This window comes from Pleurodeles waltl, chromosome 11, assembly GCF_031143425.1.
Source record: "Pleurodeles waltl isolate 20211129_DDA chromosome 11, aPleWal1.hap1.20221129, whole genome shotgun sequence".
In the NCBI taxonomy this organism is placed as follows: Eukaryota; Metazoa; Chordata; class Amphibia; order Caudata; family Salamandridae; genus Pleurodeles; species Pleurodeles waltl.
Window position 1 is genome coordinate 952453203 of NC_090450.1, and position 17246 is coordinate 952470448.

Here is a 17246-nt window from a genome sequence, read left to right on the forward strand (position 1 = left end):
AAGTCAGACAGCTTCAAGCATGCAGTTTCATTGAATTTGCTAAGACATTGATTACATGCACCTATTGTAAAGATATGTATGTAACCAAAGGTTCAAAACCCCAGAGGTTCTACTAAACATCGCACACTTCTGAGGATGACTTAAGTTGTGCTGGGTAATGATGATCACTGCCTGGGATTCTGTTCTCACCAAACCCTAAATGGGTACAGCATTCATGATTACAATAAGTAGCTTTTGAGAGAGAGTTATTCACAATTCATTCCCACTGAAAATTGTAAAGTCTTGCGGCACTGGCTAATCAACATTTATTAGCCTTTATCATGATCTAACATGTAAGGGAGGTTAAATAAATTATGCTATTGGGCACATGAGAAAGGTGGCAACAAATAAAAACACTGCAGAAAAAAAATATAATTTATTTAAACATTTCATTGTATTTATATCACATAAATCATTCATTGTCCGTGAAAACCATTTGTGAACGTTGACCTCCCTAAGAACCCTGAGGTTGGAGAAGAAATCACGCCATCCACAGCCCTCCAGATACTCCACCACCAGAGAAAGTATCCAAAGTATCTTTTGTCTTTGCCTCAGGGAAAATGCTTTTGAGAACAATTATATTTACTATTCTTCGTGTGAATAGTTTCAGGTACTTTTTTGAAGCCTTTTTACTTATGAGCCCTTAAACACTGAGGTGTTTCTCCATAACCTTAAAGTACAATACAGCCTTCAGCAGGACAGGCAAAGGGTGCAGGTCAAGACCACTTCACGTGCTTTCTGGTCTCCATCTTGTGCGTCTGCCTTTCATCGATCTTCCTTTTGCACAGTCAATACTTAGGTCAGCCAGTATTCGCCTCTACCACCTGCTTCATCTCATGCCCGCTTCTTCACATGTTCCTCCTATCGACAATAACATGAAAATGCTGTAAGAGTTGCAAGAATCACCCAGAGAATCACACCCAGTTTTTCCAATCTAGCTCCTCTTGTTTGCCTCTTTGGGGGAGCAGGATTTTGGGCAAGCACCAGAGCAAATTAATTTGCAGACTCATCAAATTCCCACAGATTACTTTCAGTTATTAATGTCTAGTTGCTATAACAAAAAGTCTAATGTCACAGAAAAGAGAAAAGTTGGCTTATGTTCCAGCCCAAAATATTTTTTACTACATGTACTCCTGCAGTAATCTTAGCCGAATGCTGCCTTGAGGAAACAGCAGTACATCCCCGGCTTCACAGTATTTCCTCATCACAATTATGGCAAGTTCAAAAATTCCTTTATCACCAAGTTTGTCAACTCTCCTTCACTCACTTATGGCAACTCAACCCTACCAAAACATACAATGACTTACCTACTACCTGCTGCTCGTGCCTACGTCCTCACTTGTCACCCCTTGCTAACTCACCATCTATCATTACATTGAATCCACTTAACTCTCCTAAGCAGCTAAGGCTTATCACCACATCTCTACTTATATTTTAACTCAACTACATCCCTACCCCTCCTCACTGCCACATCCTGGAAAACTCTCCTTCCACCCTACATGTTCATCATCTACCCATGGTCTGGCCTACCATACTTGCAAACCTACCTTCTAGGCAAGAAAGTAAAAGATCTGAAAAGCTAGTTCTACATTCACTTCTCATCCAATTAAGTTTTTCCCTACATTTCACTGTACAATTTGCTACCAACCCTCTTTTTACCAGCACACCCTAAACACGCCATGCTAAGGTCTCCCTTATAAACCTCAACCGGAGGGTCAGACCCAGGAACTACCAATCTATTAATTTCTGTGTTCTTCTGCATACATTCAGCAATTTACCACCTGGCTTTTGTTCGCTAGATTTTCTCACCAAATATCCTCTCAAATCTACTTATGTCACGCAGACTGCATTGACAATAGGTTCAATTTCTTTCTGCAGTGACCTCTTCCTGCAGTACAGAGAGCCTCTTGCAAGAGGCAGCACGGAGGCTCACCTTGACAATCTTCTGAAGCTTAACTAAGGCCTCCTCGTATCGTTCCACTAATGATGGCTTCAGCTGCTCCTTCGTCACCAGCTGCTTCTGAAGCTCAGAGATACCTGCATCCCTCAACATGTTCAAGAACGACGCTTCCTACTCGATAAAGAGACAGTTAGGAAAAGGAAGCATAAAGAAATTGTCACCATCTAAATCATGCAATTACAGATTACGGAGTTCCCTAAAAGATGCTGGGTTATGTAAGTCCAGGTCTTCTAATGTCAGCGAGGTCACTATGCCCCTAGATATTTTCAGGCTCACCTACGATAGTGAGATTTCTCAATTTATCGAATGTCCTCCAATTCAGCTGCGACAGTGAGGTCCCTGAATAACCCTTGGCCATCTATTAGCAAAAGGGTCACTGGGATCCCTCAGTGACTTCAGGTCATATAATGACAGAGAGGTCGGTCAGCTCCCTGAACGACTGCAGGTCAGGTGATGATTGTGAGGGCACTCAGGCATCACCACCTGTAAATAATGAGATGCAAGTACTCAAGCAAGCTACAGAGCTGGCTGTTTCTGCATTTACCTTTCTCTCACAACCCCCACCCACCCACGTATCACTTCGAACTGCAGGTAATACAACACTGGTGCACAAAGTACCCCCTGCACATCAAACACTGGGAGCGGTGACAGCGGCGAGACCACACTCAGGAAACGTCTCGAAGTTTAAAACCAATATGTGGGGCATTCTAACCGCAAATCATGAAGAGTGGAGCTGCTAGTCCCCCCCCCCGGCCATGACGGGCTAAACTGGAAGGAGTCTCCTGCCACAAAAAAAGCTTGACTACTTACCTGCACTCTCAAGAGCATTGTGAACGACAAGCCAGATTTTCCCGCTCGTGCTGTTCTTCCAACCCTATATCAAAGACAAGTACATCACAATAAAGGAATGTCTCATCAATCACTACATTAGCTTCTCCTGACCTACTGGATAAACCCCCAGAGTGAATAAGCATCTGAGTGAGCAGGGAAGGACTAAGACATATTAATGCGTAATGAGGAACAGGGCTAAAGGCAAAAAAAATAATAAATAAAAACAACACCACCAAATGAAAGAGAGCTGGAAGAAAGATGGGCAACAGAAGAATAACATAAGCAAACGCAAACAGGATAGAAAGGTGAGGCATAACTGGAAACAAACTACTTCAAAAGACTGGAGATGCTTTACCTGTGAATATAGACCCGGAAATACTGTGGGGCATCATAGTTGATCACACACCTCACTCCTTCAATGTCAATCCCTCGTGAGGTGGCATCCGTGCTGATCAAACTTTGGGTAGAAAACAGAACATAGTGATGTTTTTGTGCTGTCATACCAAGAACTATGCTCCTCCACTGAAGCTCCTACCAGGGACAGGGTTCTAGTCTCTAATAAAATATCGAGCACTTAGGCCTCTTTACAATTCTACTGACTGTGCACCTCCTTGATCTTTAAATTTGAGCCCCTTCTCCACCTTCTCAATATGTAAACTTTCATTTTGACAACTCCTCCAGTAGTTGAGTTTTCCATAGCACCTCAATGTGTACAATTTCACTTCCATGTTTATTTTATGTATGCATTCTGGTATTAGTAGTGCTCCAGGCGTGTTTAGGACGTTCTGCTGTAGTCAAGAAACATGGCTCGGGATAATTATGCATCTACTAAAGTCTAATTTTGCACCCCCAATTCCTTAGTGGGCTCCATGTAGCGAGGGAGTTGGCGGCAAAGACCCGCAGTGGTGGGCACCAACAGGTTTGCGGCACCTGTTTTACTGGCCAGAAATCTGATGGGTGTTGGTGGTACAGAAGACTTAGACTGGAGTGAAGAAATGTAAAGTTCGATCAGGAACCCTCAGAGGAAGCAAGAAAGATAGCTTAAAGACTTCGGTGAACTTTTAGCAAGTTTCTCCATGTCTCAGATGAGGGTAGTAAGGCTTTCCAGAGGAAGGAGACCTGAATATGCCGTCTTTTTATTTGTACTAGTGAAGGGTGATGTCAAACAAGGTCAGAGAAGCAGATAGGTTTGGATGGTGCTGGTCACATGCCTAAGAGATCGCCTGTGTATTACTTTATGTATAATTTGTAGCCAGTGAATTGTCCGTAGGGCAGCTGTATTTGGGATCATGGTGCTTAAGGCCATTTATAAATTGACTTTCACACCTTTCAGGCTTGGACAAGCTCATTCAAGCGACGTGCCACGGCTCAAATATTCTACTCCTCTCATTATGTTTGTACCTTTATTTTCTTCATATGTGAGCCTCTCACAAACATTCATTTCTCTCCACTTCAGATAGCATATTCTGCTCCTCGCCACCCCCCCACCATCTGCACCATTATCTGCACATGACATCCTTTCTCACACAGACGCCGAGTCCATTTGTAGATGTCACTTAGATTTTAATAATCTGTGTACATCACATCTGATCCTCTTCTTACCTATTAAACCAATGTAGCTCATCCTACACACTTATTTTGTGGCGCTTTAATCTATTTACGCTCATATTTCCTTTATCATCTCCAGATCCATACACCCTACTGACTACTTAACCTCACTCTTGTCTCTATTTTCCTTTGAAAGCTCTGCCCTTCCCACCCTCTAATGCTTTCTGAATTTCATTCGGTGTCTGTTCTCTTTATGTTCTTATTCTCTGGTCCCTTCTCGCTTTCTCAGGATCCTCTTAGCAATCATTTGGTAGCATTTTCCACACAACTCGCCTGTTAATTGTTTTCACAATGTGACAAAAGTGAAATGCAATAAAACCAAACAATCCTCTACTTCATGTTCTGGCCTCACAGTAAAGTGGGTTTTCATGGCATGAGCACTCACATCTGAATGTTCCCTTGCTTGAACTCCCTCAGTGTCCTCTGCCTCTCAGAGGGGCTCAGGAGGGAAGAGAACTCCGCTGCGTTCACTCCACCAAATGCTCGGATCAGGAGGAACAGTCTGCAGGAAACAGAAAACACATCCCATTACCTTGATGTCCATGGATCTGGCACATAAGCGAGAACCCACTGAAAACAGCCCTTTATACAGTAGCTTAAATGTCCATGTTTGAGATAAATTCAATTTCTAGACAATGCATCGACTAAACAATTTCTGTAACGTCTACGGTCACAAAACATCCTTCCTGTCTGACAGCTCTCTGCTTCTCTGTGCTCCTCTGGAAGAAACAGTCATGCTTTCATAATTGTGGTGTACGATCATCCCAGACACAGGATTCCTTTTAACTCAGACTTTCAGAATCTAAGGGGAGCTTTGCGTTCTAGACACTCTAAAGATTTAAGCACACACTACAGACCATCTTTCCTGTTGGCAGTATACACAAAATACGAGGTGCACTATATATCATCAATGGCTGAGCATTCCAAAATTCAAAGAGACGACAGGTCAACATCCACTGAGCAATGATAAAAAAAAAATCGGAAATACAAACAAATCTAGATTGCAACAAATTCAGAGCTTTACATCTGTCAAGCCAATAAATCATAGCAAATGAAAACAAGACATGTCCCACAGATTAATAAGAGCTGTGGAATTGTGAGGGACCCAGAGAAGATGTGTTAGCAGTCTCATTCTTATATTAAGAAGGAGTGGAGACATTAAAGTCCTGAGGACCACAAGTTGTAACTTATCTAGCAAACGGCGGAAAGCTCTCCTGTCACACTCACCACTCATGCTCCAACAGCAGATAAAAAAAGCCCTTTCATGGCTGGCGCCTTAAACTCAATCTGCACCAGCCAGCTATAGCGATTTACAGTGTCAAACGAAGCACGAGGTCCATTAACCCAATCAAATACAGAAATCCTTAGTGTATAATCTGTAATAAATTGTTTTAAATTGTGAGCAAGCCAGGCACAGTGCCACACTGATGGGAAACCCACTCTCGCAAGATTCCAGATCGCCAATCGCATCTTTTCTTGCTTTCAGCGAAGCACAGAGGTAATTTTCTAGGAAACTTTGATGGCCAGAATCATCCATTTATTGGAAGAATATATGTAGTTTTTGTCCACAAAATGAGTAGGAAAATTAGTATTGTTTTTGACCACTTTATTTTTGACGGTATAGAAACACCAACCATATGTCAATTCCACAGACGTTTCGGTGACAAGGTTACACAATTTGCAATAAAATTATCACTTAAAAAAAATGTAGTATTTTAATGATGTACCTGCCAGTGCTCTTAATTAGCTAAGTCTGCCAAAGGACAACATATTTCCAAATGAGCTCCAGGACAGAAATCACCATGAGTTTTATAAGTAGGAGGGTATTTTCAGTGCAGGACAAGTCATTCTTTCGCCCACCAAAAATTAGGTATAAACACTACATTGGGTATTGGGTATTAAAGGAAAACTCTTTTCTAGCCTGTAATGTCTGTGAATATTCAACAACCTATTGTAGGACTACTGAGTAATTACAGTACTAGATATATTAATGCTGTTTTTTGAAGGTGGCATTTCAAACAAAGCATGCATGTTATTTAAGTCATTAATTTTTTTTAAATTAAAATCCTGTTTAGCTCCAAAAAGGCCATAGAGTTGCTTGCATATGCTCCTTTAGTGAAAGCTTTACTATAGTTGCATACCGGAGTGTTTTCAATTTAAGGAAAGATTCCTTACACCAGAAAATACTTTCATTTAACCAATTCTAGCTCACCATTTAATAAGGGGTACTTGGGACAATTGCAAAAGAAAGAAACTCAGTAAATAGGTGCAGTGACAGCTGGTCATTTCTGTGAGCGGGGGTGGGCGGGCCACACGTGCGCACACACATTCTCAAACTCATCTACATGCACACTCACACCCATCCATTCACAAGCGCGCACCCATACCCCCACCATTCACAAGCACATACACATGCACACACCCATTCACAGCATGCACGCACAGATACATAGATTCATACACACACAAAACATTTGAAATAAGAAAGAAGAAGAATAAGAAGAAAAAAAAAAACTTACTGGGCTGTGGAGTGACATCGGGTGAAGGGAAGGAAGTTTAGGTGCTTTCTGGAGAAGAGACTGTTGCCTTCTCCAATTGGCTGACCTTATCAATGGTCAGCCAATGAGAGGACCTTTCCTTACTCATCACAAAGTGTGATGCAGTCAGTGAGGCCTGCATCCAGGTCTGAGTCTACCAGTAATGTGGCCCCCTCATCATGAGGGGGAGGACCTTGCAAAGATTTGCCAAGCTGAGGCGGTGTTGCACCCACAGGACTGTGAAATCTTCAGCCCAGTAAATGTTGGCACAGGGTGCTAGGTGCCTGCACATTTAGCGCATGTACTTTCCTGGTTGCCTGACCTGAATATGAAGAGTGTCTGTCAGGCCAAACTTTGCTTTGCCTAACAGACACTCGTCATGCTTGAAAAAACGTGTGGGACGGGCCCCTCCACCCTTAAAGACAGTCTGCTCCTGCTTATGGGAGATGTTTAAATCTACTCTGAATTGCTATTTTCATATTTAAATGATTGTATTCAAGCTATTGATCACATTCATCCCACTATAGGAATAGATGCACAACACATTCTCTATAAAAGATATGCTACGATCTTCTCAGATGGACAACAGACGTGGAAAACGGTCACAAGTAAAATGGTATCCCACATAAAAGAAAAGGGAAACACAACAGCACAAGTGCAGGAACCAACACAGCTGCACAAACCACATGTTTAATGTCTCCTTATGAACAGAATTAATTTAAGGATGTTCAGCACCTTACATTGATCGTACATCACTTACTCTTTCTTTGTACAGGACACGGTCATACATTTTTTTCTTGGCGGACAACGTTTTGTTTGTTGCTTTACCAGGCACCACACTGACAGCTAGCCACTGACCTCAACCTCCTTCAACCCTTCCCAAAAAATCCCTTACTTTTAATAACCAGAGATTCCCACACAATTTATTGTTGTTAAACGTCACTGGTGGATGTGTATATTCAGCATTTGAAAGTGAATTGGGTTGGTAACATTGGCAAAAACACAAGGAATTATAGACCACTTTGTTGGCAAAGGGTATGGGTAGGGTCCTCCCCAGAGGTATTCTTGGGATAGCCACACATGGTGCCTGCTGTCTGTTTGAACCACATTTGGTTTGTAACTATGGTGAAAACTGAAGGATTTGAAGACCTGTCCTCTCAATTATAGGTTTGAGGAAAATTGTACAAAAATAATGTATTTTGAAACACACTGCGCTAATAAATGCTTGCAAAATCATGATGATATAAGTTATCACTTTATGGGGGAGTTGGAGTTCTTCCACAAGGACATTTTGTGAAAACGTAATTCCAAATGTTGCATTGTAAAACACTTTCATCAATAACAATTAAAAAAGCAAAACATCGATTAAATCTAAAATGCAGTTACACTAGGTGACTGTTCTCCCCCAGAGAAACATTTGCTGCATGCCCAGAAACATGAACTTCCACTTTCCAACTTTCAAGGAACAATAGTTGGCATCCTTCAAATGCTTTCTAACCAGTAAAGCCAGTTTTCACACCAATAGCACTTGGTATGTTGAGGCTCCACAAGCAGTAACAGGTTATTCTAGTGCTTATATACCCTACGGAGAGGCAAGGGGATTATTCACATGTTCAGCAGTAAGATTAGGCAAAGCCCACTTGCCCAGGAATAGGTCTGGGCAGGCTGAACATTCCTAGCAACATGCATTTATAGCTTCCACATGCTCAGTATAGATAGGCTTCACTGGCTAGCAAAAGGTAATGCCAGTTTCCATATGCTCATTACCAGTTATGACCAGTCTCCATATGCTCAGCAACTGCTGTGGCTAGCCTCCTTATGTCGAGAGGCACTCAAGCTAATGCCACCATCCACAAGTTCAGAAACAGTACTGCCATTCTCCAGAGACCTAGTAACATGCATGGCGTCTCCACATGTCCAATAATATACATAGCTTTACGCCATGTGGCCACAAACTGGTATGGAATCTCTACATTTATAACCAGCCTCCACCTGACCAGTAGGAGGCAGAATCTGCTTTCATATGCTCAGCAGGAAATATCAATCTTAACCCAAGTCTTGGCATGTCCAGCATCAGGTAATGCCAGCCTCAACATGTCCAGCCAGGTCCAGTAATATGTATATGCAGGTTAGAGCAAAACAAATATTTGCTCTAAAATTCGAGTAAGATAAATGTGCTCTGAAAATATCAGCATAAAATAAGCAGTAAAAATACAGATTTGATCACATATCTGCTTAGAGTAAGGAGCAGATTAAATGAGCGGTGACAAACGTTTGCCTTGTAGTATAATCCATTTAGCCCCAAAGTTTACCACATGCAGCTGTTAAGTGAGACCTATAATGGAGTCTTTGCAGTCATCTAAAAACATCTTATCAAGACTGAGCCTTCAAAAGAAGTGTAATGCAGTTCTTTAGAGAAAAAATGTGTATTATAAGGTGCTGCAACATCAAGACTGGAGATGGAGGAAAATTATTTTTTCAAACAATAGAAAGAAAATATTGCAAGCCAATCTTTTGTGCCATTAAATACAAAACTCCTTTTACGAGAGTGGCACATCCTTGATATTGTAAGAAAACACAGAGAAAGGTGTAACTTTAACTTATGACAGAGGCATGCTTTAACCAGCTAATTAGGATACAAGCACCCAGCCTTATATAGCGCATTATGCCCTTGGGCGTCAAAGCGCTAACTATCAGAAAGAAACACCCTTAAAGAAGGAAGAATTAGGAAATAAAAAACAACCATGTCTTTAGCTGCTTCAGGAAGCCCAAGTGGGAATCAATGCTGGCTATCTGAGGAGGTAACTCATTCCAGAGTTTGTCTGCTGCTACAGAGAAAGTGCGGCCTCCTCATCTAGCCTTCCTGAACTTGTGAATGTACGCCTTCTTCATGTAAGATGATCTTAATTGTCTTACCGGGTGATACCACTGAAATGTGGACTTCAGAGCATGCGATCCTTGCTGATACAAGGCTGTGTGCACCATGCAGAGGGTTTTAAATTGTACTCTCTGAGGGACTGGGAGCCAATGCAGAGAACCAAGGCCCTCTTCTACTGAGAGCCACTTTGGTAGGTTTAAGACCAGGAGAGTAACTGCATCAGGGGTCCACAGAATATCTTCTGCACGAAGCCCATGAGCCGGCGAGTATCAGCACTCTATATCACTACATGGTGAAAATATAATTCACAAGTATTCTTCACATTTTTTCCACATCCTAAAACCTGTCTTTCTTGGAGATAAGTCCTCCAGACAATCCAGATTCCAGTGAATAAAATATATATTTCACACCTTAAATTTTTTTCCAAGAATTGCAATTAAAAGAACCATCAAGTACAAAAAAACAGGCAAAGGTTACTTGCCCTGTAACCATTTGTTCGTAGTGTCTAGTGCTGTAGATTCATGTGCTCTACCTACTCCTGCCATCTAGTGTTAGGCTTGGACACTGCAAGTTGTTTTTGTTGTAGTAAGTCTTTTGAGGCACATGAGGCTTTTTGTGAATCATCCTTGCGTGCACGGGCACCAGCTCCATTGTTAAGAGTGTTTGTTGCAGGTGAACATAAATATGAAGTGATGTGTATGGTAGTATGGCGACCATGCATATAGTGTGTGTAAGGGGCAAATATTAACAATAAAGACGTCTACAATTAACACTTACTTACAGGGAGGTGGATAGGCACGTGTAAGTCCAAAGCACCTGTTATGAACGAATGCTTACAGTTTAAGTAACATTCTACATTTGTAGCATGTGTGTCTGTAAATATATAGGCTCTGCATAGACCAGGGATACTCAAAGTACGGTCCGAGGGCTGCATGCGGCCCTCCTTACCTTTAATTGTGGCCCCCTCGTGAACAGCAGCACTGGGCTGCTGTTCGCTTGACAAAGCAGAAAAATTCAGGAAGATGTGAAATGGGCACACTTTATTTACACACTAACTAAGTGGCCTAGACAACTTATCTTTAGGAACACGTTTAGTTTTAAAGATATGTTGCACTAGACATGTAAGAATACGATAAACTGTCAGCAAACTTCAGAAAAGTGTTTAAATGCATGAGAGTTTTACCTTACTTTGCGCCCCCCCATCACCTTCCATCACCCCCCTACTCTCGGCCAACAGGCATCAGTGCGGCCCTCGGGGATGCCACAGACAGTGTTTTGTGGCCCCTGGGGAAATGTTTGCGAGTACCCATGGCATAGACTGTAAAGCAGTATCTCACCAACATTGTGGCTAGTCATTGGATGATGCAGGTGTCTGCAAGAAAGGTCTTAAAATTGTCTGGCAAACTTTAGCCTTCTCACAGGCTAGAACAGCCATACAATAGTGGTTTGTAGTGTTGACCATGCAGGTTAGCTATGGGAATGTTTCCCAAAAAGGACATTTGTTGCATCTATTTTTATGGGTAGAGTGTACCCTAGGAGGCAGACGCAGCCTTCTTTTGGCATCATGGTAGAGGGCTTGGACATATTTATCAATCTACCTGGCTATACCAGATTTTGAGATTGGGTGATTTTTGTGAGGTTTAGCAAATGCCACAACAAATTGTTGTGTTTTACACAAAAGTTTAGTTCTGTTAATATAATACATCAGAGCATAATTACTGTCCAGTACTGTATATGAAGAGCTTTCTGCTACTAGGTCTGACTGAGGGAAAAAGATTGGGAGCTCATTTGCTTGATTAAGGTAGAAAAGATACAACCTTAGGGAGGAACGTAGGATTAGTTCTAAGAACCATCATATCCTTGTGAACTTGAATGAAAGGCTCTTGAATGGTAAAGACTTGTAGGTCACTAACGTAAGGTGTTCTTGCTTTCAGTTTCATTTTGGTGCAAAATCTGCTCTGGTTTTTCAAGTATTTTCCAATGTTTTAAAAAATTGTAAAAATCTGTGTTTATTCTGTTTTTGCTCTGTCCATCATAACGGGTGGTGTTTTTCCACTGCTTATAAAGAATGTGTTTTTATTTCTTTCCTCATTCATTCCTACTGTCAAGTATTCCTACACTCTTTCCCGCTCCTAACTTCCCCTTCTTTGTCCCAGTTATTGAATTTGCCCTTTCAAATACCTTTCATTATTTCTCTTAACTCTCAGCCTAATTTGCGATGTGCAGTTTGGATGTTTGCACCCATTGAGATTTAATTGTAGCAGAAACAGTTATTGGTGGGTGTTTAAAAAAACTTCCTGCTCCTCTGTTCCTCACACAAATGGATAATGATTATATGAATAATGATTAGCTAAAGGGACTTTGGTGCTGTATGAGGAAGCAGCTTGATAACCTGCGGGATGCCTTGGGTCACCTGCATGTTCGCAACAGGAACTAAGGCCCATATTTACAGGGAGTGCAGAATTATTAGGCAAGTTGTATTTTTGAGGATTAATTTTATTATTGAACAACAACCATGTTCTCAATGAACCCAAAAAACTCATAAATATCAAAGCTGAATATTTTTGGAAGTAGTTTTTAGTTTGTTTTTAGTTTTAGCTATGTTAGGGGGATATCTGTGTGTGCAGGTGACTATTACTGTGCATAATTATTAGGCAACTTAACAAAAAACAAATATATACCCATTTCAATTATTTATTATTACCAGTGAAACCAATATAACATCTCAACATTCACAAATATACATTTCTGACATTCAAAAACAAAACAAAAACAAATCAGTGACCAATATAGCCACCTTTCTTTGCAAGGACACTCAAAAGCCTGCCATCCATCGATTCTGTCAGTGTTTTGATCTGTTCACCATCAACATTGCGTGCAGCAGCAACCACAGCCTCCCAGACACTGTTCAGAGAGGTGTACTGTTTTCCCTCCTTGTAAATCTCACATTTGATGATGGACCACAGGTTCTCAATGGGGTTCAGATCAGGTGAACAAGGAGGCCATGTCATTAGATTTCCTTCTTTTATACCCTTTCTTGCCAGCCACGCTGTGGAGTACTTGGACGAGTGTGATGGAGCATTGTCCTGCATGAAAATCATGTTTTTCTTGAAGGATGCAGACTTCTTCTTGTACCACTGCTTGAAGAAGGTGTCTTCCAGGAACTGGCAGTAGGACTGGGAGTTGAGCTTGACTCCATCCTCAACCCGAAAAGGCCCCACAAGCTCATCTTTGATGATACCAGCCCAAACCAGTACTCCACCTCCACCTTGCTGCCGTCTGAGTCGGACTGGAGCTCTCTGCCCTTTACCAATCCAGCCACGGGCCCATCCATCTGGCCCATCAAGACTCACTCTCATTTTATCAGTCCATAAAACCTTATAAAAATCAGTCTTGAGATATTTCTTGGCCAGTCTTGACGTTTCAGCTTGTGTGTCTTGTTCAGTGGTGGTCGTCTTTCAGCCTTTCTTACCTTGGCCATGTCTCTGAGTATTGCACACCTTGTGCTTTTGGGCACTCCAGTGATGTTGCAGCTCTGAAATATGGCCAAACTGGTGGCAAGTGGCATTGTGGCAGCTGCACGCTTGACTTTTCTCAGTTCATGGGCAGTTATTTTGCGCCTTGGTTTTTCCACACGCTTCTTGCGACCCTGTTGACTATTTTGAATGAAACGCTTGATTGTTCGATGATCACGCTTCAGAAGCTTTGCAATTTTAAGAGTGCTGCATCCCTCTGCAAGATATCTCTCTATTTTTGACTTTTCTGAGCCTGTCAAGTCCTTCTTTTGACCCATTTTGCCAAAGGAAAGGAAGTTGCCTAATAATTATGCACACCTGATATAGGGTGTTGATGTCATTAGACCACACCCCTTCTCATTACAGAGATGCACATCACCTAATATGCTTAATTGGTAGTAGGCTTTCGAGCCTATACAGCTTGGAGTAAGACAACATGCATGAAGAGGATGATGTGGTCAAAATACTAATTTGCCTAATAATTCTGCACTCCCTGTATACTGTTTTTGCACCGCAATTACGTCATTTTTTTGTTGCAAAACCGGTGCAAACATACAAAATACAATTATATTTTGTAAATTTGTGCCACTTTTGCTTTAAAACATTACGCACATGCAGCGCAAAAAAAAGTATAAATATGGGCCTAAGTTTACTCAACACTGTCAGGTCATGTCTGTGGGGTTTTGTTTTTGAGGACCTCTAAGCATTGGTTTAAACAAGCTTATGGATAGGTCTTTGTTTATTTTTTTAAAGCTGTGCAGGGACTGTGTTTCTGTTGGGCATTTCTGAAAGTTGCACAAGGCACTTTACCGTTGTTATCTGCGGTGCGCGTTGTTACATTGCATTTTACATCTCGGTGGAAGAACGAGGGCAACTCAATGTCTTCATTAAATGTGGTCCCAGTGTTTTCAACAATTGATGTTCTCAAATGTCAAGCCTTCTTTCAGCAACTTAATTTCCAAGCTTCTTTGGGACAAGGAGGCAGTATATATGACAAATAAACTTGATGATACTGAGGCTGCAGCTACACGAGTGAGAAGGCTCAGAACTGGACAACGCACACTTTTTTTAATGAAACTGCACCATCTGCAGCACATACTAGCTACACTGTCTACAGCTTATACACTAGCTCAGAGATTTTCCTAGTTAATGTATGCTCTGAAAGCAGCACTATCACCAAAACCAGCTCATGGGCTTCTTTACATTGCACAAGGGCATGAACATGTTCATGACATGTCCTAATGCCTCTCTATGGAAAGGCTTACTCTTTAGATGATCGCAATGCAAACCTAAGAACTGTGTTGAATTTTGGGAGGACATAGATTTAGGGTGCATCCATATACACAGTAAGCTCAGATAACTGAGCTTACAGAAAACAAAGCTCTCCGCTCTCAACTAAGGATTATGGAATTTTGGAGGTGCTTTTTGCCCTGAACTGAGAAACTGCTCATAGTGCAGCTGCGAGCCTGCTGACCACTAGCAACAACATGCAGTGAACAGTGAGCTGAAGCCGTATTATCAGGCCACTGAAATTATGCGATTCTGCAGTTGTAGGACTTTTCGCATAATTATGGATTTGCTGCATTTGGCACACAATCCATCATCAGATTTTAACAAAAAATGTTGCTTCTAACTTTAACGGATCAAAAGTTACTAAAATTTCAGTGATGCATGTTGCTGGGCAGCGGAAGGAACTTTCCAAACATTGACTGTTTACCTTTGAGTTGCATATTGCTGTATTTTGGTTTTAAATGAGTTCTCCAGATAATGTTAAAAGTGTTAAAATAACAAAATAAGGAACTGATACTATGGCAGAATGTGCTCCCTTTATGCTACATAATCTGCTTCTTCTTGCCGCATAATTTAGCATACCCTGCTGCATAACTGGGGCCTCCTTTGATGCATATTTCCAGTGGCCCTATTTATGATGTGAGCCATACTTACAAAAAAGGAATGAGAGTAGGTCATCGGTGTTCAGAGACCTTGCAGATGTTCGCAAGGGAAATTTAAGTGGCTTAGCATTGCCCACGTGGGTCACAGAATTAGACTCCATCACAGAAAAGTGCTTATAGGTGGGGCTGCAGTTATACTGTTTGACAACAGAAGTGCATAAAAAAGTATAAGTGCAGCAAAATCCAGTGTTTTCCAGTTTCTACTGAAAACAAATATTCATTTCAGTTGTGTTTTATCAGTTAAAATCAGTTTGAACTGAGAACCGGAAACCCTACCAATATGTCACAAAGACGTAATAGCTATAAGAAAGGCTACTTTGCAAGATAGCAGAGTTTTGAGGATATCATTTTGTTTTGAAATGTAGTAGTGGAAAAGTAGTAGTGAATAAACCATTTCCACTTTTCTGCATGACAAGCTTGTGTAGTAAGCCAACTAGTTTTCCTTAGGACATTCAAGATAACCAAACTCTAGAAGCCAAATTGCTAGATAGAGCTGTTTGGGGTCAGGGTACCTTATTCTTCCTTGGTTCTGCGTGAGAAAGGTCAGTGTGTTGTGAACCTTCTCATGGGGAGTGACATTTCAAGGAGTGACAAAAAACATAGCTGCCTGGCCCAAGTAGGAGCTAGGAGGATGAGAGTGAGAGGTTTGCAGCAGCTTCCTTGCCACGTATGAAAGAAGTAGGAGAGAAGGAAAAGATTAGGAAACATCCCTTGACCAGTTCCTCCATATATCACTGTCCATAGACTAGGGGTGGGGAAACTTTTAGAGGCAATGTTTTGGCATTTTGTGTTTTCATGAGTGGTGAAAAGTTTGATGTGTGAAACATCCCACTGGTGGAAGTACAGAAGTACAACTTGTGGGTGGAGTTCCGACTTGTGGACCTGTTGATGCATCCCGATGAGCATTTTTTGCAAAGTGTTTGTCCACCCCAGAAGCTGCTCGGAGGTATACAATGAGGTATTGCCCAATGCCAAATCTGCTGCACTGGTGCTGAGAGTTGTAGAGAATGCATGTCACCCTTCTTCTGTAGAAAGTACATGGCACTAATGTAATCTATTTTGACTAGGACTACCTTGCAGTAGATTTCTTGAAAGGATGCTTTCAGAGCTAGGTGAAAGGCTTGGACCTCTAGGTAACATATGTGACGACCACAGCCACTGAACTGTCATATTGTGGAGTTGCACTCCCCAGCCAGAGAGAGACAAGCCCATTTTAATAGTTGCTTGTGGAACAAGATCCATGTGAGAGATGCCCTGCAATAGGTTGTTTCTGTTCCACTACACCAGAGATGATGGGAACTTACCCTTAGCAACAAAAGATCTTCCCTGTGACCCTCCAGTTGTGACCACTGTGCAGAGAGACAATCCTGTAACATGCATATGGAGTCTGGCATGAAGACCTATGGGCTATGCAAGAAGCAATCATCCCTAAAAGATGCATGACTGTTCTCACTGTGAGTTGACAATTTGGGTAGAACAGAGGCATAAGCTGCTGGAATGCCACAGCTCTCTGTTGGTTTGGGTATGCCTTGCCTGTGGTGACATTTGGAATGTACCCTACAAAGGGTTAAACTTGGAGGCGCTGAAGATGGGACTTGGTGGCATTTATTGTAAAACCAAATCTGTGGCGCAGGAAGATAGCAGTTTCAATGTGGGTTAGGCACTGCTGTCTGCCTGTGCTTTCGATCAGCCAATCGTCCAGTAAGGGGAACACAAATGCCTCCCCTTCGGAGATGGGCAGCTACCACCACCAGTCATTTTGTTGAAACCCTTGGGGTTGTGGTAACTCAGAAAGGCAACACCTTGAACTGGTAGCCCTGTTCACTTAGCACAGATCAGTGGTAGTGCAGGTGAGCAGGGAGGACAGGTATGTGGAAACAGCCATTCTTGGGGTCCAGCGCAGTCAAGAAACCGCCTTGTTGGAGC

The 17246-nt window shown here is 41.9% G+C and overlaps 1 protein-coding gene across 2 annotated transcripts in view; it reads right to left on the reverse strand.

The window, feature by feature from the left end:
* Positions 1 to 396: 396 nt before the first annotated feature.
* DDX51 (DEAD-box helicase 51) overlaps positions 397 to 17246 on the reverse strand; it is a 91830-nt gene continuing 74980 nt past the window's right edge. Inside the window, exons 11-15 of one of the 2 annotated variants that reach the window (XM_069215169.1) lie at positions 4824 to 4940; positions 3186 to 3287; positions 2810 to 2873; positions 1973 to 2110; positions 397 to 900 (exon numbers count right to left, since the gene is read on the reverse strand). In XM_069215169.1, coding sequence (XP_069071270.1) covers positions 874 to 900; positions 1973 to 2110; positions 2810 to 2873; positions 3186 to 3287; positions 4824 to 4940 — 448 coding nt within the window. In that variant the 3' untranslated portion in view covers positions 397 to 873. The remainder of the gene's footprint in view (positions 901 to 1972; positions 2111 to 2809; positions 2874 to 3185; positions 3288 to 4823; positions 4941 to 17246) is intronic. The other variant, XM_069215170.1, reaches the window with a different exon arrangement.